The sequence below is a fragment of the Mirounga angustirostris genome, unplaced genomic scaffold, assembly GCF_029215605.1.
Source record: "Mirounga angustirostris isolate CCGP_5_RB_7025 unplaced genomic scaffold, mMirAng1.0.hap1 SCAF_5, whole genome shotgun sequence".
NCBI lineage: Eukaryota > Metazoa > Chordata > Mammalia > Carnivora > Phocidae > Mirounga > Mirounga angustirostris.
The window spans coordinates 172189038-172214026 of record NW_026991713.1 but is presented as its reverse complement, the minus strand read 5'-3'; the positions used below and the strand labels follow the sequence as shown (position 1 = coordinate 172214026).

The 24989-nt window shown below is 50.9% G+C and overlaps 1 protein-coding gene across 9 annotated transcripts in view; it reads left to right on the top strand.

Moving 5' to 3' along the window:
• The first annotated feature begins 1970 nt into the window (after positions 1 to 1970).
• The window catches only part of CUX1 (cut like homeobox 1), a 353404-nt gene continuing 330385 nt past the window's right edge, over positions 1971 to 24989 (top strand). For 5 of the 9 annotated variants that reach the window (XM_045875612.3, XM_064593191.1, XM_064593190.1 and 2 more), the window contains exon 1: positions 3011 to 3835. In XM_045875612.3, the coding sequence (XP_045731568.2) occupies positions 3506 to 3835 (330 nt within the window). In that variant the 5' untranslated portion in view covers positions 3011 to 3505. Of the gene's footprint in view, positions 2252 to 3010; positions 3836 to 24989 lie in introns of those variants that run through there. The other 4 variants (XM_045875613.3, XM_045875616.3, XM_045875615.3 and 1 more) reach the window with 4 other exon arrangements.

Genomic DNA, 24989 nt, shown 5'->3' with positions numbered 1-24989 from the left:
TATTACACAGGTCATATATATTTCACTTTTTTTTGGGTTCAAACCCAGGGGATCGACACGATAATTAGATTGAGGACATCTGCACCAAATCCAAACCATTTCCCTGATCCTTCTTGAGCCTTCCCCACGGGAGGTTTTTTTGTTTTGTTTTGTTTTATTTCTTTAAGCCCTTGCACATTTTATTTGTCTAGCCATCTTTAAGGCAATTCCGAGGTCTCGCCTGCTTGCCACCGCACAAATAGGAGGGGAGCGCAGACGTACCCCCAAGAGTGGGATACCGGGGGAGATCGTTAGACGTGGCATCTCGTCGGGACAGGACTCCCCAGAGGTGGCAGTGCAGTTTCCCGCCTGGGGCCTGGCTCCGGGACAGGGCGTGGCCAGGCACGGGGCGCGCGGGTGGGCACGTGCGCGGGGACCCGAGGACGCGAGTGTCGGGGCGCCGCTGCCCTCTACCGGGCGGCGCGGTCGGAGCTGCAGCGCGGCCGCCGGCCGACTGCGCGCGCGGGCTCGGGCGCCCCACATCGAGGCGGTCCTCGGCGTTCCCGAGGTCGCCACTGCCCTGCCCCGCGCGGCGTCACAGCATCTGCGGCCGAGGCTCGCGACGCCCCCGCCCCGCGCCCGCGCGCTGCCACCCACCTGCTTCCTGCCCCCTCTGCTAGTCGAAGCCTAGACCGGGACGCCGAGGGAACCCCCCGGCCGACCTCGGGAACTGCGCGTTGACGACACTGAGGCTCCTGGTCGGCAGCGCGAGACCTGGGGCACGTGTGTTCTCTAAATCTTGTGGCCTTTGATTTCCAGGCCGTTCATTCAAAAACGCTTATTTCACCCCCACGATCGGCGCTAAGCCCTCGAACTTAGCTGACAAGCAGTTATAGCCTACTTACATGTTTTATTTTGCATTCCATACGAATTTTATTTATCTATAATTTTCAAGATTAAGGAATCTGGGGGTTTGTTTTAACTAATTACACGTCAAATGAAGTGCGGGAGAGTAAAAGTACAGTGTTCCTCCTGGAAAAGTCAAACTCACACGTGTGTATAATCAATTAAAGATGACGATCATAAAACGTGTGCTTTTTCCAGGTTTCTGCGAAAAAAGAAATCAAAAGCAAATTGACTCTTGGGTTTAAATTTTAGCATTTCTGTAACCAGGGACCATGCTGTCTGGTATAAGTGCACCTACTCTTTCCAAGTTTCTGCACCAAAAGGAGTGAAAACCGAAGTGTCTTGAACTGCAGGAAGTTTCCAGGGCTGTTCCGCTGAAGCGGTGCGGGGGGATACACAACGGTGCGCCAAGACTTTTCCTGTCTTGGCCTAAGCGGTCGCAGCTCGGGCGGATGGGGGCCGCTCGGACCCCTGGCCACCGGGATTGCGGTGCGCCTCGGTCCGTCGCGGGGACCGCGCTGCCACCGTTCTGGGCATTAACGTGTGCAGCGACAGGAGGATCAGGGCTGGTTTCACCCCAACTCCACTCCCCCCCAACTTGAAACGCTGTCCCCGGCGGGCTCGGCCCGAGTCCGGCCGGGGCCCGGTGCAGTGGGTGTGCGGCAGCCGCCGGCCAGCGTGCCTCGCACACGCGGGGCAGCCGTGGGCCGGGTCCGCGCGGGGTCGGGGCTCGGGCAGGTGGTCGCGGCGGCTCCGCACGCTCGGGGCCCGCAGGAGGGCAAGCGAAAGCCGCGCGGCTCCGGCGCTCCCAGACGCGGCCGAAAGCCCCGACCGAGGGCCCCGGAGCGGTTGCGCTCGGCCGCCGCCTGCCCCCGCGACCCCCAAGCACGCCCCAGGTGAGCCGGGCCCGGGGCCTCCGGCGGGGGCCCGGGCGCCCCTCCCGCCGCCCTCCAGCGCCCCCTCGGGGCCGGGCCGGCGGCCGCCGCCCGCCGCCCGCTGGGGGCAGGGGGCTCGGGAGGGGCGGGGGTCGCGGGCCGGGCGCCGGACGCCGGGGGGGAGGGGGCAGGGGCCGCGCGCGCCAGGCCCCGCGGCGGCCGCCGCGCCCTCGGGCTCCGACTCCGGCTCCGGCTCGGGCTCGCCATGGCTGCGGCGGCGCCGTGAGGAGGAGTCCGCGTCCTCCGTGGCGGCGGCAGCGGCCGGCTCCAGGCCGGGTTTTGGCGCCGCCCGCCTGCTGCCTCCTGGCGGCTCCTGAACTCCAGCCCCCTCTCTATCAGCCTCTCACTCCGTCTCAATATGTCTCAAGATGGCGGCCAATGTGGGATCGATGTTTCAATATTGGAAGCGCTTTGATTTACAGCAGCTGCAGGTCAGGCTTCTGCTCGCTCGGCCTCTCGCCCGGGGGTGGGGGCTGCGGGCGGTCGCGGCCTCCCCCGGGGCCCCGGGCTGCCCGGCCGCCGGGGGGCCGCGGCGGCGGGGAGGAGGGGGGTGCCGGGGAAAGCGGGGCCGAGTCGGGGACAAGTCCCTCTCGCTCCCCGGCCCCCATTGATAACTCGCTTGATCAGAAATTGATCCTCTTTGTTCAATTCATCGATCAGCCCAAGATGGCGCCGGGAGCCGCCGCCGCCACCGCTGCCCCCGGTGTCGGCCCCCACCCCGGGCGCCCCCCCGGCCCTGCGCCGCCGCCACCGCCGCCGCCGCCGCCGCGGGACCGGGGAGGGGGGCGGCCCCGGCGGCCCGCGGGGTGCGCGCGCGAGCGGGGAGCGGGCGGCGGCGGGCGGCGGCGGCGGCGGCGGCGGGCGCTGCGCCGGGAGGGGGCTGCGGCCCGGCGGCGGCGCCCGGCCGCGCGCCCCGCGCCCCCGGCCCGCCGTATTCCCGGGGAAAGTTTGTGGGGAGTTGCTGTGGGGGGTGAAGCGCCTGCCTCTCCAGGAGGAGCCGCCGCCGCCACTGCCGCCGGCGCGGCGGAGCTGGGGCTGGTGGCGCTGTGGTGCCGCCGGCTCGGGGGAGGGTCAGAGCGGCCACCGGCGGCGGCGGCGGCGGCAGCGGCGGCGCGGCCCGGCTCCGGCCAGGCGGGCGGGTGGCCGGGCGGGCGGCCGGGCGGCCGCGCGCCCCGGCCCCGGCCGGCCCGGGCCCCGGCCGCCGCGCCGGGCTGTCAGCGGGCCGGGGCCGCGCCGCCGCTCCCGCACCCGGCGTTGGGCTCTCCGAGCGGACCCCGGGGTTTGTTTACGTCCGGGCGGGCGCCCCGGGGCCACCCGCAGCCGCCCCGCTCTTTTGTGTGCCTGCACGAGTGGCGCGGACTGGCCCCTCCGCGGCCAGAGACCCCGGTCGGGGCGCTTGGGGGAAACTTGCGAGGGCCGGCGGGCGCCCGGCGCGCGGAGCCCGTGGGTCGGAGCGCCCGGCGGGAGCCGGTGCGGGCGGAGGGCAGCAACTTTCCCCGAGCGCAGGCCCCGCGCTGCGCCCCGGCGCGCCGTTGGCCCGGGTGGGGGACGCTTCCTCCCCGCCGCCTGTCCCGGCGGCTCTAGCCCCGAGCCCAGGGGCTCCCGCAGCCCTCCGTGACCCGCCCGCTCCGCTCCGGCCCTCTTCTCGGGGGCCCTGGCGCCCCCCCGCAGGGTCCGCGGTGGCAATGGAGCGCGCGGCTGGTCCTCTCCGAAATGCCTTCTCGGGTCGGGTTCTCGAAGGCAAAGCCCCGGGGGCCCCCCTCGACTGTGGCGTGCTGGGCCACGGTCCGCGCGCCGAGCCCGGGGCGCCGTGGGGGGATCATGCGGGGGCCCCTCATCCGGCCCCGGTGCCGCCGCGGTGCCCAGGGGGCGCGTTCCTGCCTGCCACCCCCCACCCAGAGGAGCGGCGCACCCTTGGGGGTCACCCCGAACCTGCCGGCTCCGCGCTCGCGGCGCCTGGACAGCCCCGGGACTCTGCCAGGTGGATGTTGTGCGTAGCCGGAGCCAAGTTGAAGGTGAGCGGCGTGTGGGCCCGAAGCCCAGGGAGCGCTGCGGGGGGGGTGGGGGCCGGAGGGGAGGTTGGTCTGCGGCTCGCCCGGGCCCAGGGCCGTCCGGTGCTCCGGGGGTCACCCAGCGTCCCTTAGGGGACGGCCGCGGCGCCCAAGTCTGAGGAGTGCGGGAAGGTAAACTTGACCGAACTTTCCTAACCCGGAGGACCGGTGATAGTGACCTACGATACTTTTAGGAGGGAAGCAAATCAACTCCAGATGCAGCCTCGAATGAAATGAAGCGGATTGGATTAAAACCTATATAAATGGAGTCTGACAACTTTAATTGTATATGCTTGTTTTCTGTTCCTGCCTACGTGAGAACGATAAAGCAGACTCATCGTCGTTATGAAATTTCTTGAAATTTCTCGCTTAACTAGGAAGAGGACTATGTGAAATATGTATTTCCGATAAGATTAAAACTTAAAGGAGTTTGAGTATTTATTGACTAAAATAGATTACTCCAAAGTGTCTATTGTGTAAATTAGATTCCTGAACGTAATGAACACAGCCGAATGGCATTTTTGATAAATTGGTCTACCCTGTTTTAGTAAAAATAGCTCCCTTTTACCATAATTTAATTCCTGTGTTTACTGTAAAACCCGTTGCGGAGTTTTGAAGGACAAACCTTAATTTTTTTTCCTTGTCTTCCTAAATGGACATTTAGCTGAACATCAGTGAGGTTTATTTTTTAAGCATCTTGGCAAAACTCCATGGGAGATGGATTTGGTTTCCAGAGAGGTATTAGATTTTATGAACTCTTTGACACCCCAAATCGGCTGGTGATTAGCTGCTTCAGGATATCATGAGGATGTTTAACTGTAACTGCAGGATTGGGTTGGAAGTTTCCTTGTCAGTTTACGTGAATGAACTTTAAGGTATTGGTCTTGAAAAAGCAGATTATGGGAGCGAGCATCACTATCATTCTCTGTACGGAGCATCCATTGACTTTGGGTGGTAGATAAAGATTTGGCCTTAGATGATTTCCTGTTGCCACTCCATCGCAGGTCTGAGAACCTTCATTTGGCTATGGAATGCCAGAGTTCAAGTATAAGGCTAAACTGGTTCTTTCTCTGGGCCCTGAAGAGGCCTTTTGAGTTGGTATCCAGTTTAACGTCATCTCTGTTCCCACAGAGTAAGTGAGCCAATGAGACTGCAGTTTGAGAAGAGAGAATTCATTAGTTTCAGACTCTTCTCGTCTTTCCAGAGCCCCTGACCCAGAGATCGGGTTGCCTGCAGAGCCCCGTATGGGCTGTGGCGCTGCCACCTGAGGGTAGAGACTAGACTCAGATCCAGGTTGGAGACTTCTGCGGGTTTGCTGGAGACCAGACTGTTGAGCCCCTCCCATGCCTCTGCTGTGCCCCAGTGAGCCGGGCCTGAGTTCTTGTCCCTCTGCTTGGTCTTGAAGCTGCCTTGGGATGTGGACTGAGTGCCCAGGAAGAGAGCTTCTGAAGATTGAGCTCTATTTCGTTTCCTTTTTAGTCCCAAAGGCTTGTGGTATGGAAGTGTCAGTGCTTTGGTGTTGCTAAGACTAGTTGGACAAGTTTTTTATCCTATCCCAGACTTGTAAAAACCAGGCTTTTTTTTTTTTTTGGGTAACAAGAAAAACACCATTGTATAAATTTGCCTTTTAAATACATGTTTGAAAAGAGGACACTTTCTAAAACAAGCTCATGTAACTGTGTGTGAGCGAAGCTTTTGGGGACGGGGCCTGCCAGTGACTGGCTTCCCATGGGGGCGTTAGTCCTACGTGATGACTGGTGCTCCCCTTTAAGGAGTCTCCCCAAAAGTAACCTTGAAACGTTTTTCCTCTTTTTCAAAATCAGAAAATAATTCCAGTTTTGTCCAAAGTCCGTTTCTCTGATGGGTTTTAATTTGCGTTTTCCTGTTATGGCAGTGTTCCCCAGAAGTATATTATCTTGATTACAATACGTATCCCATTCAGTACCCTTTAGAAACTACCGAGGAAACAAATCATCAAGGAGTTCTACACAGCTGCTGTCTTTGTTTTCTTGGTTCTTTTAATATCGGTGTCTTTGAGATTGGGTGTGGGAGGGGGTCGTTGTCAGTGGATTAAAGGTTTTTTCCCTCTCTGTGAAACTATGTGTAGTTTTTTTTTTTTTTTTAAGGTGCAAGGCAGTGAAGGGATGGGGTTATGCAAGAGCTCCTGATACAGTTGGGTCTGTCGAGTCCCCCTTTGCCTCCTTCCCCAGTTTCACATAGCTCTTGCCAGGAGTTAGCTACCTGAGGAAGTTGGAAGGGTAAGGGGACAAACTGCCAATCCCCTCAGGAATTACTCTCTCCTAATCCACTGAGCTAACCTTAAAAATGTTGTCTGGGGAGCCAGTGGAGACCTTTAATGGCTGTTGAAAAAGTCTCCCGCCCTGTTGTGTACAATTAAAACAGACCCAGCAGGGTTTCTGCAGGAGCTAGGCAGAAGGGCTGGTCTGTGCTTCCTGACCACCCCCCCCCTCCCCGTTTCCCGGTCCACCTGTAGCAGTCAACAATCGGACCAGGAGCACAGCCTCGGGAGCAGTTCTGTCTTAGGAGACCGAACAAGGCTGGAAGTAGGAAATCTGTATTTGTTTCAGCTCATTTATAAAGCACAAGGAACATCCTCAGTGAAACGAAGGAAGGACAAATTTGTTAGAGGGAAGCTGGCACATTTGTAAAAAGAGAAATTCATCACATGAAAAATCGGACAGAGCTAGGCCAAATTCCTACCTGTACTCCTGTTTTACACCATGCATTTGGCGTCATGTAAATTTCACATACTTAAAAGGCAGGTGTATCTGATGGCCTGTACCACAAACTTGACCTTCAAGTTAGTTTATTATATAGGATCCTGCATTGTTTTAGAAATTACCTAAAAACCTATTTATAGTTCATTTATGGTATAAAAATGTAAACATAGTTGCTTTTCCTGTGAAAGGTCTGAATTTTACAAGTAATTGTCAAAGATAGAAATGGGTTATCTTGTTCTCTTGTTTTGTCTGAAGCTCTGCATTATGGCTGCAGAGAGAGAGTTTTGGTTTCAACTGAAATTCCCCTGCCTCTGATTGTTTAAACCAGACCCTTAATCTTATTTTAACATTACTTAAAACGTTCAAAAAACCCGGAAGAATTGTTTTGTATAAGTAGCAAGTGAACGTAGTTTAAACACTCAAGCAATTCTGGTATCTAATTGGAAACAGGTGGAATTCTTGGAATCCTGTGTTTGAATCTTATTATAGCAAAGCACAGAGACACTTTTTACTTCTGGCCATTTGTTTTGTTGAAGCTATTTGAAGAGGGGGCCCCGTGACCTCTCATTACGCCCCACTACTGTTTACCTGGACGTTCCAGTCGTGCTGGGCATTTTAGGAACTAGATGCCTGTGTATGTCTGGACACCCAAAACAATGGTGCGGAAAAAAGGAACTTTAATGGCATACTTAGGCAAGTAATTTAATGTCTGTATTATATAGCATTTATGGCAAAGAAGTTGTGAATTCACTTGTGATTTCTGATTTAATAAACATTTATTGACATGAGCATTTGGGTAAATTTTATTAAACCCTGATAATGATTTAGAATTCAGAGAGAAATTACTTTTCTTAAAAACTCTACATTTAGGGCGCCTGGGTGGCTCAGTTGGTTAAGCGACTGCCTTCGGCTCAGGTCATGGTCCTGGAGTCCCTGGATCAAGTCCCGCTTTGGGCTCCCTGCTCGGCAGGGAGTCTGCTTCTCCCTCTGACCCTCCCAACCCTCCCCCCTCTCATGTGCTCTCTCTCTCAGTCTCTCTCTCTCAAATAAATAAATAAAATCTTAAAAAAAAAACCCCCAAAAACAAAAAAAACCCCTCTACATTTAGGGATATAAACGCACATAGCAACCCCCCCCCCCCCCCCGGCAAAAAAAACAAAGCAAAACAAACACCAAACCGAGTTGGTTTCAACAAATGTAAGTGGTGGGGCTCTCTGAATTATCTCGGCCATTTTTCCTATTCTAGTTTTCAAAGCCAGCTAAATAGCCCTGGTTTTGCTGTATGTTTAAGAAGCAGGGTTTGGTTGGTGTTTAGGTATTGATTTTATTGAAGAGGACAGCTAGGATTTGTATTGAGCTGTTGTTCCTGTCACAGTTTTGGATTTGCTGAGCTGTAATCAGTCCCCATTTCAGCTGTCTTCTGAGAAAGTGGGTAGCGGAGAATGGTCTTTGGTGGGAGGTGTCCCTGCAGGAAGTGACCTGGGATTAAGGGGGTGACCGATGGCGTCGCTCACCTTCGTGGGCACGATAGGAGGAACAGCTTTGAAGCACTTTTGATTTTTAAGAAGTTCACATGCTGCCCTATTCACATGATACGTCACAGTTAAAAAACACAATGAGGGCAAGCAAGGGTTTCTGCAAGACATCTAATTTGTTGCAAAACCCATCAAGGGCCTTTCCTTCGAAAAGTAAACAACTCTAATAAAAATAATTCTCATTCTTGCTGTAATTAAATTCTGAGAGGATGATGTTAGTGCACGAAATAAATCTTGTCATTTTCTTCATTTAAATCTGAAAGCTCTTCCTCGCTGCAGGAGGCCCAGGGCAGTTGGCAGAATTTTTGTGTTTATTAGAGCCCTGGGCCATGGGCAACCCGGGAAGTTCCTCAGACCTGGTCGGTACGATTCCCACCTAGAGGAACCCCCCGCATCCTCAGGAACCCCGTCAGACAGGTGGCTGGAGAAGGAGCGAGGTTGGGAGTGTTCGTTCATTCCTCCCAGGAATTTACCCAGCACCACAAAGCGACTGGGAGAAATAGCCAGGTAGGAGATTCACACGGAACTGAATAGATTGTTTCCTTTCACTTGTGAAAATGAGTTGGCCCACACCTTTATAAAACCCAGGAGGCCACAATGGGGCCCACTCAGCTGACAATTGAAACCCTCAATGCTTTTGACTGTGATATATGAAGTTAATGTTGGAAGAAATTACCAGAACTTACTCTGAAGCTCGTTCTGTCTTAGCATTACCCTGAGCATACCAGCATGGGGCTTGTTTTCTGAAAGACATCTTTGTATTTGGCCCTGTTTATTCAATAAGTTAAAGGAGTTAACGTTTTTTAAAAAGTTGTGTATGGTTGCGAGGTGTTTTGAGTTTGGTTAAGGGAAAAACAAATTGACAAATTAGCTCTTTCTTAAGTGAACATTGCGAAATTGCAAGAAATGGAATGCCATTCTGACTGTCATTAAGATTTTATTTGGGTGTTGACAGCTTTTTGCTAAATGTAAGACGTTCGGATCCTGTCCACTCAACTGGAAACAAACAAACAAACAACTTGCTTAAAAGCTTCTTCCCAATTTCCTCCTAAAAGTCTCTCTTACCTTGGTTCTTTCCCCCCAGCACAATTTTAGTATTTTCTCATCTAATTTTATGTTTTTAAGACCAAAAAGAATAGGAAGTCCTTTTAGGCATCTTGGTTCCGTTGATATCTTAGACCTGTGAGCGTCTTTGGTTGATGGCCAGCTTGCCTCCGGATTTTAGGGGAGAAATCGCTCTTTAGGTTAGAATAGCTTGATGAATGCTAATAAATGACACCGAAGGTAAATCCTTGTCTTCCAGAGCCTGAAAGCTGCAGGCAGGAGCAAGGCCATGGGCTGTTGGTAAGGAAGAGCCTCAAAGGCGCCACCCTCAGCCCGGGCGCCTGCTCTCACCGCTGCCTGCCATTTCTTGCCCCTCTTGGAACTCCAGCCCTGCCAAGCCTGTCCCCTCCTGTGTTGTGACAACTGTTGTTTTTGTATTTTTTCTCTTTGTAAGTATTTGTGGAGCTCCATTATTTTGAGATTCTTGGAAGAAAGATACTATGTAAATGAAAATTAAAAATAAAATTCTTGCTGGAGGGAATTGTGCATTTCATTTTTCTGATTAGGTTTGGAAAAGACTTTTTTTTCCCTTACCCTGAAAATAGGAACATTCTGTTGCTCCTATCACCATTTTTGCTTCATTCTGAAAGGTATGGCACATAATGGTGAAACATGTTCTTTATTTTCTGTTTTTCACCATGGTAGTTGACCTAGAACTTGAACCCACGCGATTCTGTGTACAGTGAATTATTTCTGTTTCACATTGTTCTGCTCTGACCTCGCTGAGCGTGTAGGTAGCAACTGCCCATAGAACACAGACCTTTTAGAGGAGGAAAGATTTGGAGTCACCAAACACACAGAAATTACAACTAAAATTATGAGTGGCCCCGCAAATCAATTTCCAACTTCCCTTCTTGTTCACACGGCAGAGATGTTATAAGTCGTATGATTTTCAAACAAAACTATGGCTTTAGGAGCATTCGTGGAAACATTAATTCACTGGAATCGCTTCATTTCAACTGTGCCTCGGTTCCTTACATAATATTGTGTTCTGTCACAGCATTCAGCCAAGCGGGGGGGGGGGGGGGGAGGGCAAGGTCAGGTTTAGGGTCATGCTCCTGTTCCGGAGGCACATGGGGGACCTGGGAGCCAGATGGGAAGCCTGGGCTGCTGCAAGGCACCCATCCAGGTGACTTGGTCCTCTACGGACCCCACAGTGGCAGGTGAGCTTGGGGGGGGGGGCAGTGAGCACCTAGGGCCTGGAGAGCAGTGCTAAGCAGTCAGAAAGTTGTCACCTGGAGCTGGTCACCCCGGGGTGGGGGGTGGGGTTGCTCCGTCGTCTCTCTTCTCCCCACTCAGATTTGTCAGCATTGGCGTGGGATTGGGGGGAGGAAGGGTATTGCCAGTGTGGCTTAAATGTCATTGTCAGGGGAGCGAGAAGTGGTTTGCGATTGTTTTACTTTGCTCCGGTGTTGGTATGTAATTATGCTGTCATTTTACAACGCACCAATACTTTAATAAATCTCTTGTGCGTGCGCAGTTAGTTTTGGGGGCTGCTTGTTGTATGCAGGAGCCAGATCTTTCCAGCACACAAGAGCCGAGCTGAGAGTGTAGCCTTCACTTGTTTCAAAAGTGTCTGTTGGAAACAGGTCACAATCTATTATAGATGTGGCTGCCCGATTAATCTTCCCAAACCATTGATCCCATCATGCTGTTCTTTCTCCTTAAACTCCCACAGTGGCTCACTTGGGTGCAGAATGGAGACCACTTTCCTTAGGTGAGCGGAGTTCCTGATGGTTGGCTCCACTTCCCTAAACCTTTCGCTCCAATTACAGATCCCAGATTCATTCTCAGTTTGGGGAATGTTCTCATCCTCCCCCTGCACATCTGAGTATCAAACCTTCTTTCATGCCCTCCTTTCCTTCCCTTTCGACCCAGCGCTGCGGGAGCCGCCGTGCACCAGGCGCTGGTGATGCAGGGTAGGGTAGCAGCACTTGCCATCCTGGGGGAGCGGGCACCTGGCATTTGGGCTGCGACGGAGCCGTGCGTCATGAGTTGTCCGAGGGCTGCAGAGGAAGGGAGTCCGCATTGGGGAAAGCCTCCTTGGAGCGGAGAGAAGGCCTCGGCTGAGATCTGTGCACCTGGGGAAGTGTGGGAGAGAGGGCATCCCAGCGGAACAGCGCGGGGCGGGGGGGTGGCTGGTGGTCTCTGAGGCCTGGCTCCCTTCCCTGGACCCCACGTAGCATCCGCCATAGCTTCTGGCTGTCCTTTACCACTCACGCTCCTGTTCTCCACCTCACGTTGTTATGTACCTGCTGTTTCATCCCGCCCTGTGCTGTATGCAGCGCCCAGCGAGTCCCGCAGTGGGAGCATTGTTGGCCTCTGTTAAGGGGGACAGTCCCAGATATTCTGGTGTAAGACGCATTCAGCTGGTTCACTTAAGAGTGCAAATGGAATTCTTCTTAGAGTTGTGCAAGGGAGATAGCTTATATTAAAATGGCTGTGTTTTGAAAGCTGCTGAGAGGTATATACCCCAAAGGAACCCGCATTTCTTACTTACTTCCATTTATTAAATTCCATCCTTGTAAAGCGACCCACACATTGGTTAAAATATATGTAATTGTATTTGTGGTACGTAAAACATACAAAAAAAAAATCCACATTTTTAAAAATAGAATAAGGCAGAACAATCCTGTGACAGAGATTTATTCTTTGACTCTGCCCGGAGCCCGAATGGGAGGAAACTTCCCCCTGAGAACGGGGAAAGTGTGTCCTGTAATGATTAGAGCCCAGCCACTGCAAAGAGAAAGCAAGCGGCAAGCGGCGTGAAGGTCCAGCTGTCCGCACTGGAGAAACGTCTCCAGGGTGCTCAGCCCCCAGCAGCCGCCCTGTGGGCCTGGCGAGCGGCGAGGCAAAGGCCCTGGGCCAGCCCCTCTTCAGAGCTGTAGCCTTCATAGCCTGCATGCTTTCTCTGCTTCTTCATTTACAAAGAAAGTACCTAGGATATTTTTGTGGAGGTGACGTCACTGTCTGGCCGCATAAGCATTTGCATGGATTTGGGGAAGTGAGGGTTGCCAGGGGCAGCTGAGAGGAGCCACAGACCCCAGGGGCCAGCCTGGGTGGCTGATGGGGGGGGCCTGGGCCCGTGTCCACAGGGACAGGGAGGAGGGAGAGGAATCACCCCAGGCTGGGGGAGAGGGTGTGCTCCTGGCGGGATCTGTGGGATTTGGAGGGGGGGGGGGTCTGGTGGGAATTCAGGGGCTGAGCCCTGGAGAGAAGGAGAGGGGAGCTCAGCGGAGAGGTTGGCGTTGAAGTGTAGATGAGAACTTGAATCCTGGGGGTTGAATCCTATGGAGGATTTGTGTGCATCTCAGTTGGTGCTTGAGAGGCTGACATCATTTGAGGTGGGGAGGGCTGGAGAGCTAGTATTAACTGTGGGACTCCCGCCCGAGTGTTAACTGCCCCAGGCCTGGAGCTGGGACTGCTGGGATGTCTCCGTGGAGGGGGAAGAGAAGGACAGCGCTGCTGCTCGTGGTGGACTGTGCATGTTATAACTGGTTTCGTGTCCACTGGTGACAAGGCGGAGGCTTCAGCTTTTTTTCCTTTTTTAAGTATGCACTAATAGCTATCATTTCCCGAGTACTGACCAGAGCAGGCGCGTTTTGGGCCCTTGATTGCTTTCCTGTCGTTCACACATCGGCCCCGGGGAGGAGAGAGGATCTGGCTGGTAGGTGAGAAGCTGGAGAGCAGTAGGCTGACTCCTGGGTCCATGGCTTTCCTGCTGATCCCTGCTATTCATGAGAGGGGCTCCTACATAGAAGGGGGGGATCCTTGTGATGAGGTTGTGGGAGGATTCAGGAGCAGGCCCCCCCCCCGCCCCCTGTCCACGGACCACCCAAGATGACAAGACGAGCCCTGGGGGTGGGGAAGTCACTTAACGTGAGTGGCTGGAGATGGAAATGAAGCCTGGGAGGTGGGTGTGCAGGTACCTGTGTTGACCTCGGTGGGTGGACACCTTCTGGTTGAGACCTTGCTGGATTTGAGAAATTTCCTAGAGCCTCCCCAGCCTTGAGACTTCAGAGTCCATTCCTAGCGATAGAGCTCCCCAGGGAAGGTAATCAGATCTTCCTTCGTTCCCATCAGCAAATGTTCTGATAGGTGGGGTGCAGCAACAGCCTCGAGCCGAAAGCGGCCCTCCTTTCTGTGCCCCCTCCTGGCCTCCATGTCCCATCTGTGCAGGCAGCGAATGTGCTGGAAGAGATTTGGGGAAATGGTAGGCAGGAGAGAGGCCTGATCATGGGACCTAGGCCATGGGGAAGGAGGGATGGAGGGAGGGAAGGAGCTGGTGGGGGGGGGGGCATGCCCTGTCCAGCTGTGGCGGGCTGGGGAGCGCGACTCTAACCAGGACTCTTCTCTGAGACATGGGGCCTGAAGCTGGGGCCGGGGAACAGTTTGCCGTTAGAGCCTAATATTTATATTTCGCCCTGTGATAGCCAGAACAAAATCCCTGCTTGCTCAGCCCTCCGAGAGTCCAGTTGATTTAGGCACTGCAGGGATACTGGGTTCAAATCCAAGCAGCATCACCTCACAGCCCCAACCACACGGGGTTCCGTCCTCAGTTAGACATCAGAGGCAATGTTGGGGTGTGTTCAGCGAGAGACTGGTTCTGTAAGGGGTCTGCAGGTGGGCGTCTGTCCCGGAAGAAGAAGCCCCACCCCATCTACTCCTTAGATCTCATCTTAGTTTAGTCAGGGAATCGTGGAAAAACGGAGCTTTTAGGCTACTCTGAATTCGGATGACTTTTTTACATGTCTGATTTTTTTTTTTTTTTTGGATGATGCAGCTTTTTTGGTAATGAAGTTACAAATTAAAAAAATATATACAAAAAGGTGCAGTGGTAGAAATAATGCAGCATACATGAGAGAGAAGTTGTCGGCAGTTTTGTTCGTCTTGGAGTGACTCAGAGACTGTTGGGGCCATTCATTCATTTGTCAAGGGAGTCTGTCTCCATGGTGCCTGATCACCCCTGGGGTGCCGGGAGGAATAAGCCCCCAGCTCTGCTGGTCAGAGAACCGCAGGACACCCAGGATCCCCAGATGTCAGCTTCTAAGGGCAGGGGTCTGGGAAGATGGTCCTCGGCCATCTTGCTCCACTGACTGACTTCACCTCCTCTGGGCCATGCACTGTTCTAGCACAAAAATTCTGATGGCCAGAACAGCGGGAAAACCCCTGCCTTCAAGGAACTTACCTTTTAGCAAGGGAGACAGAAAGTAAACATAAGGGATATGTAAATTCCATATTCCATGTGCCCTGGCCTGGATCAGACAGGGCAGGACCTCTGTGCAAAGCCCCACTGAGTCACAAGAAGGGCCGACCAGAGTGAGGAGGGAAAGAGAGGTGGTAAAGACAAGTAGGGGGGAGGAGACTCTGTGGAAGGTATATTCCTGGTGAGGGAAGGCGAGGGGCAGGGGAAGAGATACCAGCCTGAGTGTGTGGGGTGAAGAAGAGGGAGGAACCTGGACCCTGGTGTTTGGGGGCAGGGCCCTTGGGGTCGTGGGGATGTGACTGAGAAGGGGCCACCCGTGGGCGAGATGTCAGCAGAGAACCTGAGTGTGGGGAAGGGACAGGGAGCAGGGCAGGGAGGGAGTGGCCTTCTGGTCCATTTGACCCTGAGTGTCCAGCAGGCTGGTGTCACCTGGCGCCTGGCGCTGGCCCTTGCACACTGCCGCCTGGCTGGGCCCCACGGGTTTATTAAAAGCAGGTGGGGTGACTGCCCTGTACTTGAGCGTTGGGCGTGACTCAGATGTGCAGGGAGTCAGCCTGGAGTTTCTTTATTCTTCCCTATTTGCTTTTTGTCGGTAATCCTTTGTAATTCCCCAGTTTCATGATGTAATTTTAATGGAATTAAACTTGAACACTTTGAAATTATGTAATTAATTACGTTCAGCTTCAATTACAATGACTAATTATAGCGTGATACCTGGTGGCAAGTCAGGTAGGTAGGTGCTGGTGGGGCGTTCATGCCTGCCACCTCTCAGGACAGCCACTTTCTGTGCAACGTCCCGACCCACCTGTGCCCTGGGGGCGGGCCAGGGTGCCTTCCAGTCCCCACCTCTCCCAGAGCGGCTCCCTGGGACAAGCCGAGGTGCAAGATGGAGACGTGTGGCAAGTGCAGGGAGGGCTGTTTCGGGAGAGCTGTTTTGGGATGCAAAGGCAGGTTGAAGAGAGGGACTCACTTGTAAGTTTGGGGTGCCGGAAGGAAGCTGAGGGCCCTGTTGTGAGCTCTCTTCATTTTCCCTGGGATGCGGGATGGAGGCTGCTTTCAGGGGAATGGGAAGTGTCAAAGAGCGGCTAAGACGGTCTATGGAGAAAAGGAAAGGTGGGAGAACCACCTTGGGGTGAACAGGAAAGGTGGGAGTGGGGGCTTCTGGGACCAGTAAACGGAGCCTCAGACGCCAGTCTGGAGCTTTGTGTTTGCGGACTTCCTAGCAAGTCGCCCTCCGTTTCGCACATGGGGGTGGTTTTACTTTGTGTTAGGAGTTCCGGGGGCAGGGCTGGGGGGGGGCTAGCTAAGAAATACCCCAGTTGACCGCCGCCCCTGAGGCACCCACATCTCCTGATGGGGGACGGGCAGCTCCAGGATGGGGGGTGCCATGTTCCCACGGGGATGAAGCCCTGTCCCTGCACAGCTGCCTGCCTGCCCTTCCGTACCCCAGACACACCTGCCATCCAGCTGTTCTTCCACGGAGGCTCCTGGGAATGGGCTTGGAACAGGCGCCTGCGTGGGGCATCCGTGGCCAGTGTGCCGTGTCTTCGAGATGCCTGCTGTTTGTTCGAGGGGCTCAGGGCGTCTTTCCAAAAGCTGATTCTTACGTCTCAAACAGACAGGTTTTCTTCATGCTGTCTGAGTTTTCCAGCATATTCCTTCCCCGTTGGGTGTGCGGAGTGGACTGTGTTAGCCAAGGAGCCCCTGTTTTCAGAAGCTTGAACAGAGGCTGTTATTTGGGTTAGGGCCATTAGGATGTCTGAAAATCTTACAGATTTCTTTTTTTTAAGGGACAGTATGACCTGGAAACGTTTGAGTGTACAACTAGTTTTCCATTTTGGTGGGGGGGGTGCATAATGGTGCAGAGTGCTCTTGAAAACATTTTTTTCCTATTGAACATGCTTCAAAGAACAGCTTCCTCTACACAGTGCGCAGTACCTCTGTTCTGTTACTTTTTACCTTTTTTTTTTTTTTTAATGTAAGCTCTGTGCCCAACATGGGGCTTGAATTCACGACCCAAGATTAAGAGTTGCATGCTCTACCAACTGAGCCCAGCCAGGAGCCCCTGTTTCTCTTTATTTTTTAAGATAAAATTCATAATAAAATTCACTGCTTTAACTTTTTTAAAACCGTGCAATTCATTTTTTTTTGCGTGTATTCATAATGTTCTGCAACTCTCACCACAATCGCATTGTAGAACATTGTCACCACTCCTGTAGCCATGACCCCCACATCTGCCCAGCACCTCCCCTCCCCCTTCCCACCCCAGGCTCTGTGTAACCATGACTCTACTTTCTGTCTCAATGGATTTGCCTGTTCTCGATATTTCACATATAAATGGAATCATATACAGTATGTGGCCTTTTGTGTCTGGCTTCTTTCGCTCAGTGTAATGTCTTCCAGGTCCATCCACGTTGTGGCACGGATCCATACTTCATTCCTTCTGATGGCTGAATAATATCCCATGGTATGGATATACAGCATCTGATTATCCTGCCATAAATGATGGGCATTTGGATGGTTTCTGCCCTGGGGCTTTTATGAATAATGCTGCTATGAACACCTATCCGTGTGCAAGTTTTGTGTGAAGTATGTTTTCAGTTTTCTTAGGTACGTACGTAGGAGTGGAAATGGTGGGTCAAAGATGGGGACTCTGTTCACAGTTTTGAGTCTGGTCCTTTTTGAAACCTCTTGTGTGCAGCTTCTCTTTGTTCCCCAGGGTGTTCATTTTAATGCCCAGGCTGCTCCCATCTTATTCTGCTCTGCTCTGGTCTTCCTCCGGCCTTCTCCTCGGGGCCTGGCGTGGTGAGGCTGCCTCGCTTTGCAACCAGTGTGAGAGACAGAGGGACTTGTGAAAAGGCTGTGTGTTTGGCCAAGAGCAGTCCCTGTTAGTTGCCCACCCAGGGTCTCTCCCCTCCCCTCCGTGCCTGCCTGCCTCCTCACTCTTTGCTGCTCTGGGACGAAACTAGAAGTTTGTCTAAACTGTCCTGGCAGTGCCTTCCCCTGGCCACGCGGTGGGGATTTCACTTTGTTTTGGCCACAGAGACAGGCAGTGTCAGAGTTGCTCATGAGAAAGTGCTTCTTCTCTCATAAGAGGAGATGAGTCGGGACAAAGTCCATGAACAGGTCTGCGGGCGAGGAGGCTCCGGGGCCTGCTGCCACCAATCCGAGCATTGTAGGGGGTCCCCTGGGATGGGGCAGATGCAGGGGTGGCGGAGCAGGAAGACGGAAGGGGCCTGGGCCCTCAGTCCTGCAGTCACCTTTCCCCCCGCCGTCTGCGACACGAATGAAACAGGAATATTACAGTTACCATCCAGATGGTAGGAAGTTTCTCTTGACTTCTTTGCTGGTGCGGACTTCGGAGAGATGCTTTTGAGATGCTTGGGTCCTGGGTGACAGTAGACTTGAGAGCTTGAGGAGGAATGTGCGCTCCAAGTTCGCTCTCGTACTTGCAGGCAGGATCCCATTTGCCAAGCCAGATGTCCCTCAATACTTTAGATGGAGCCAATAAAGCATTAAGCAATTAGAATGGTTAATATTCAGTTAAGTATAATTAGAAGCTGGTGTAAATTGTGAATGAAATTGACAGGTTCCATAAGTTACAGCAAAATACCAAATCTTTTTCAGCTGTGTACGTGTGTCTGCACGGGTCTGTCTATTCAGATAGGTGTGTCATGACCCCTCCGGAGTGGAATGGGCGCAAGGGGCCATTACCAACTCAGTTCACAGTCATTTTCAGAGTTTGGGAACAGCTTGCCAACTGTTTTTGTCATGTTAAAGATTGAAACCCTTAAGTCAAATTGTAAGAGTTTTAACACTCATTTGTACACGGTGGGCAGGAAAATCCGGATCCCTGTTTTCTGCCTGCCTCCAGGGTGTGTGTGCGCGTGTTTGTGCGAGAGTGTGTGTGTGTGTCTCTCACCCTACATCACTCCTCGGCAGCAGACATGATTCATCTGATTAAATTTTTCCTCCTTTATGCGCCATCCCCATTTCTGGTCCCCCCGCCCCCATACTACGTGTTTAGTATGCCTTTACATGGCCGTGTTCTTGTGAACTGTGTGGCCTGCTTCGTAGGCATAGGCAGCTTCATTCCTGTCTGGCATCGTGCTGGACATCTTTCTCTCCCGCCTTTTCACTCATCATTGGTTTTGAGATCTGTCCGTGTTCCTACCTACATATTTTGGTCGTCCTTCATGATAGCAGCTTTGGATTCCGTTTGAAGATAATAACAAAATACCATAGACCAGGTAGCTTCAACAACACACTTTTATTTCTCACAGTTCAGGAGGCTGAAAGGCCAAGGTCAAGACGCCTGCAGATTGCATTTCTGGTGAGCATCCTCTTCCTAGCTTGCAGACAGGCATCTTCTTGCTGCATCCTCCACACGGCAGAGGGGACTGAGAGTGAGGGAGCATCCCGGTGACTCTTCTTATAAGGTTGCTAATCCCAGCATGGGGACCCCACCCTCATGACCTCATCTAAACCTAAGTACCTCCCAAAAGCCCACCTCCAGATATCATCACATCAAGGGCTAGGGCTTCACTGTATGAATTTGGGGGACACACAGTTCAGTCTGTAGCACCCCCAGCTCCTGTGTGCATTTCCGTGGGGGCGGCCCCGCACTGTGGTCTCCAGCACCCGAATGCCTTGGGCATCCTTAACACGCCTCGCCCGATGGATGGTCCAGGAGTGGATTGCTGAGTCCGGATCGAAAAGGGCTGTTAATTTCACTAAGCGCCGCCAGATTGCTTCCCAGAGCGGAGGCGCCATCGCGCTCTCCACGTTCATGTCAGCACTTCCTGGAGACTTTTTGCCATTCTGATGGTTTTAAAGTGGTACTTCAGTGTTGTGTGATTTTTCTCTGATCACCGGTGAGGTTCATACTTGTTATCGACCTCTTTTATACTTGTTAGATTTTCAGATTTACCCTTCTGTAAATTGTCTGGTCCTATAGTGTTGTTTTAATGGTTTACCGTGTTTCTGTTGATTTGCAAGAGTTCTTTGTATGTTTTTTATGCTAATCCTTTGTTGGTTTTTGCTGTTGCAGGTAATCTTTTCCCAGTCTCCCTTGTTGATTTGTCTGTAGTGTCCTTCAATATGTAGAAAAACTTAATTCTGATGAAGTCAAATCTATTAGACTTTTACCCTCAGGTTTGGTGTGATTTCCATCTTGAGAACATCTTTCCCCACTCGAAATCACAAAGATACTTGTTTTTTTTTTTTTTTTTTTAAGTTTATTTATGTAGTCTCTACATCTAATGTGGGGCTCAAACTCACAACCCTGAGCTGTGGAACTCTCACGTTCTACTGACTGAGCCAGCCAGACACCCCAAAGATCCTCGTATTTTGATAGCCATAGATTGGTCTTCCACGTTTAGATCTTCGGGTCAAAGATGGTTTTTGTACAGAGAGGTAGCTCGTTTTTCCAACACTACCTGCTGAGCAGTCCTGTCTCCTACCCAGTGGTTTTTGGGAAGCTGCCTCTTATATGTCCTGTTCTCATATATATGTGGGTGTGTTTCTGGGGTCATTCTTTTGTTCCACACACACACCCCCCCAACCATGGGTGTCTTGCACTACTATCACACCATTTTACAGAGCCTTTATATGCGTTTTAATTTCTGATCAGGGGAATTTATCCTCTTTGCTCTTCTTTTTCAAAATACCTTGGCAACTCAAGGTTTGCTGTTCTTTCGTGCACATTTCTGTCTGGTTGCCCCCAAATTTTGCTGGAGTTTCTATTGGATTTGGATGAAATATACAGGTTAATCTGGCGGCGGGAGGGAGGGGCGTGCAAAATGAAGAACTTTTAAGTTGTCCCATCCTTGAACAAAGATATTTCTCCATTTGTTTAGGTTTTCCTTCTCCAAAAAGGTTTCTTGAATGCTTTATTAGAAGTAGTAGTAGTGTTGTGACCGGTGTCTTATTTAAATAAAAAGCTTTTTTTTTTCCTAACTGATGATTGTGGTGTGGAGGAAGACAACTGGTTTCGTTTACTGATTTGGAAACTGGTGGGCTTGCTGCATCTCTTCCTAGTTTTCTGATTACCTTGACTCTTGCCTTTCTCTGGGGATAATATATGCAAAAAAGTGACACTTTTGTTGTCCCTTTCCTTCTACTCCTTGAGCCAGAGTGACTTGTTTGGTCAGCCAGAACCTCAGGGACTCTTGCATCGAGGTGGGTGGTGGCGGCCTGCTCTTCCCTGGTCGCCAAGGGGATGTGCCTAAAGGGGATTTTTGGTAGAAGCCTTAATCAGGTTGAGTCCCTTTCCCCGCCTTTTCTGAGTTTGTTTGTTTGTTTGTTTTAAGTAATAAATAGGTGTTGACCTTTAGCAAATACTTTTTCTTAAAATCTCTTCAAGTCCATGCAATTTTGTCCCTCAGTCCATGCGTGTGATAAATTACATTACAGTGATGGATGCTTTGAGGCCAAATCATGCATTACATCGTGGGGTAAACTCCTTTTTGTCTTGGATTTTAAAATATGGTTGGATATGTTGTAGAGTTTTTACATCTGTGTTATCCAATAAAATTGGCCTATACTTTTCTTAGCCTTACCTATTTGGAATTGAAATTAGATGGGTCTTGTATAAAATGGGTGAAAATTGTTTTGGAATCATTCCTCTAAGATGAGGATGGTCTCTGTAGCCTCTGTGTGGTAGGGATGGGTCCTGAGACTGAGCATGGCTGGCAGGCATTCAGCATTTCACTTTATTAGTCTTCAGCCTTTTGTCAGCCAGGTTGGGCATTTGATAACTTTCTAGAAACATGTCCATTTTATCTAGGTTTTAACATTTATTCTTTTTTTTTTTTTTTAAGATTTTTATTTATTTGTCAGAGAGAGAGTGAGAGAGAGCACAAGCCAGGGGTGGGGGGGTGGTTCACAGCAGGCAGAGGGAGAAGCAGGCTCCCCGCTGAGCAAGGAGCCCAATGTGGGGCTTCATCCCAGGACCCTGGGACCATGACCTGAGCTGAAGGCAGATGCTTAACCGACTGAGCCACCCAGGTGCCCCTTAACATTCATTCTTGTATGAGTGTTCACAATACCTTCATGAGTTTTGCAAATCTGGTTTTTAGTGCTAGCTGTTTTGCATCGTCTTTCTAGACTCTCTGTCTCTGAATTTATCTGCGTCTTATTTTCAGTCTCATGTAGAGTTTTTGTTTGTCTTATTAATCCCTCAAGGAAACCCAGCTTTTGCCCTTCTTGACCTCTTTGTCTTTGTTATTTGTTCATGTCACCGATTTCTCGCCTTCATTTCACTCTCTTAGAGGCCGCTCTCTTTTCCAGACTTCTTTTTCGGAATGCTCAGCTTTTTGATTTAAATTCTTTCTTGTTTTCTGATCAATGTATTCAAAGCCATAATACCTCTTCTAAGAATTGCTTTAGCAATGCTCCACAAAGTTTGACACTTAGTGCTGCCATTTTTATTCAGTTTGTAAAATTGTCTTCATTTTCTAATTTCCCTTATAATTTTCTCTTTAACGCAAGGGTTAGTTAATAGTAGATATTTTCTAGATTTTTTTTTTTTTTTGAAGATTTTATTTTATTTATTTGGTAGAGAGAGAGACAGCCAGAGAGGGAACACAAGCAGGGGGAGTGGGAGAGGGAGAAGCAGGCTTCCGGCTGAGCAGGGAGCCCGATGCGGGGCTCAATCCCAGGACCCTGGGATCATGACCTGAGCCGAAGGCTGACGCTTAACAACTGGGCCACCCAGGCGCCCCTAATTTCTAGATTTTTGACATTAAAAAAAAAAGAGAAAACCTTCTTAGGCTATCGATACCTGTTTTGATTGCATTTGGTCGGAGGACATAATTCACATGACGCCGAGTTCTTTGGAATAAATATGCAAGAGACCTTTTGGGAGCATTTGCACTTGGTAGACTTTTGTGAACCATATGTGCTCAGAAGTAATGTGTTTTTTGTTTGGGGATAAAATTTTCTGTGTATTTTTTTGAGCTTATTCGTGGTACTTAATTCTAACATGTCTCTGCTAATTTTCTTCCTATAGTTTTGATACCTTTTTTATTATGTTAAGGCTGTATTGTTAGCTGCACATATGAGTGTGGTCTTTACATTTTCCTCATTAACAGTTTCTCTTCCTGGTATATATGTAGACTCTTTCTTCCTCCTGTATGATGTTTGTCACCTTAAATTCTATTTGTGCCAATGCTACGAGGATCTTGTTTATTCTTTTTTTTGTTTTTCGTTTCTGTGTTCCCGATAAAGCTTTTTTCTCTAACATTATTTCCAGCCTTTCCATATCCTTTTGCTTTCAGTGTGTTTGTTTTAGATACACAATGTGGGATGTTGTTTTTTAAACTCAGGTTGAGAGTCTGTCTTTGATTAGTGAATTTAACTGGTGTACATTTAGGGTCATTGTGGTTATATTAGGACTTCTGCAGTGTTATCTTATGTTTTTCTTTTTACCATTATTTTTGGGGAGGGTATCTTTTCTTGTGATGTTTTTATTGGGTTTTTTTCCCCTGCTGGATTTTAAAACTGTACAGTCTGTTTTATTTTTCTGAAATTCAGAATCGGGATTATTCCTGAAGTTATTAAGACCCACTCATGTGTTTGTTTTTTCCTCTCCGTTTCTAAAGTCCGTTTCTCTGTCCTCTTTCCACCAACCTCTCTCTCCTGTCTGCTGGTTTTGACTGTGTCCTTTTTAAGTTTTGGTTCCGTCGGATCCATTGACTCTGCTTTCTCTGTGCAGCTTGTTGGGCTAGGCTGTTGGTTTCTCTCTTCTAGTGTTTGCTCTCCTTCTGGCTGTTTTTCCCTATGACCTGTGGTCCCCTCGGCCTGGACACCAGGGTATCAGCTGATCCCTTGCCCTTGAGGGGAGAGAGGCCACAGCTTATCAGCCTTTGAGTTTGGTGGAGAGGGGCCTGCCTTGGGCTGGGGTGCAGTAAGGCCCCTTAGGCACCCTGAAGTCCTTGCTCCAGTCACACCTGTTTTCCTAGGGCTCCCTGCCTCTGATGTTATCAGCCAGCAGATCCCCTGGGGTATGGGTCACCTTCAGGGATACTGATTCTGCTGGTCTGGCATGGGCGTTGGTAGCTTTTAAAAAATTTCTCATGATAGGTAGGATGCGGGATGGACTGGTCATGAATTAACAGTTGTTGAAGCTGAGGGACCAGATGGGTACTTAGGGGTTCATCATACTTTTTTCCTACACAGATAAAATGCTGATCACTTCCTGGCTAACACCTACTGGCCCTAGCCCGTGGTATGGGGATAGAGGTGGGGGACAGAATAGAGGAGGCCAGCTAGCTAGACCTGGGGCTAGCTGCCAGAACATTTAAAACGACTTATGTGGTGTACATATTGTATTTCTGTTGGATAGCACTGGTCTAAATCTAGACCCTTGCTACTCAGAGAGGTCCTGGAACCAGCAGTTTGGGCATCCCCTGGAGCTTGTTAGAAGTGCAGAATCTCAGGCCCCACCCCGGACCTCCTGAGTCAGAATCTGCATTTTTATGAGATCCCCAGGTGATTCATATGCACATTAAGATTTGAGAAGCACTGGTTTAGATCCTCTTAAAAGGGAGGGCTGGTTTTATTTAATTCGTATTTTAATAGAGTGACTCCTCCCTGATCTTCCCTGTAGAGCTTTCCAGAACACAGGGTAGCAGTCAGAGGGCTGAGCTGCCTGCCTGGGGCGGGGGGATGGCCCACAGTCAGGGCTGCTCGGCATGGGCAGCTCTCGGGCCCTCTCCCTAACCTCTCTTAACCCCAGCTCCTTTTGTACCCTCGGTTCTAATAATATCAATCATCTGCTTTTCAAGGTCCTAACACATTAAAACCACACACTGGAAGAAGGCAAGGGAAGTTCTTGTGGTAGGACTAGGTGTCAGCTTGGGAGCAGAAGACCAGAAAGACAGAAGAATTGCAGGCCGGGTGGTGTAGAGGCCGCTTGCACATGTAGACTGTTGAGGAATGTAGGGATTCACGCTGGACTTAGCCCTGACCCTCATTACGGTGAGCCTGAGTACATTCAGGTTAGATGCCTACACCGACCATCCCGTGGGGAAGGCTCTCCTTCACCTGTGCCGTAGCAAATGTTGGGGCCAAGGCGGAAGACACCTGTTTGGACAGTGAACTTCTCCTCTGCTCATTGCACTGCTCTCAGTGTGAGCACATGGGGTTTTCTAGATGGACTGCCTTTGGATGTGCCCAGAGCCCATCGCCAGCCGCCTGCCCTTCCGGCTGAGGGCACGCCGGCCTGGGGGGCAGATGACCCTTCTGACCGGGAACCTGTGCTTTTCCATCTATGAGCTGTGTGACTTTGGGCCCTTAACCTGCTTCCTCTGTCAAAGGGTGATAGGAAAACTCCGTGCTTTATGGGGTTTTTGTTAAGACTCAGCTTAGGACAGTGCCTGATACAGTATGCTAAGTTTTCTTAGCCTGAAAAAGTCAAGGAAAGTATTGTGGTGCCGGCAGCTCACCAATAGAGACTGCCTTATATTAAAAGAATAATAGTGGGGCACGTGGGTAACTCAGTTGGTTGAGCGTCTGACTCTTGATTTCGA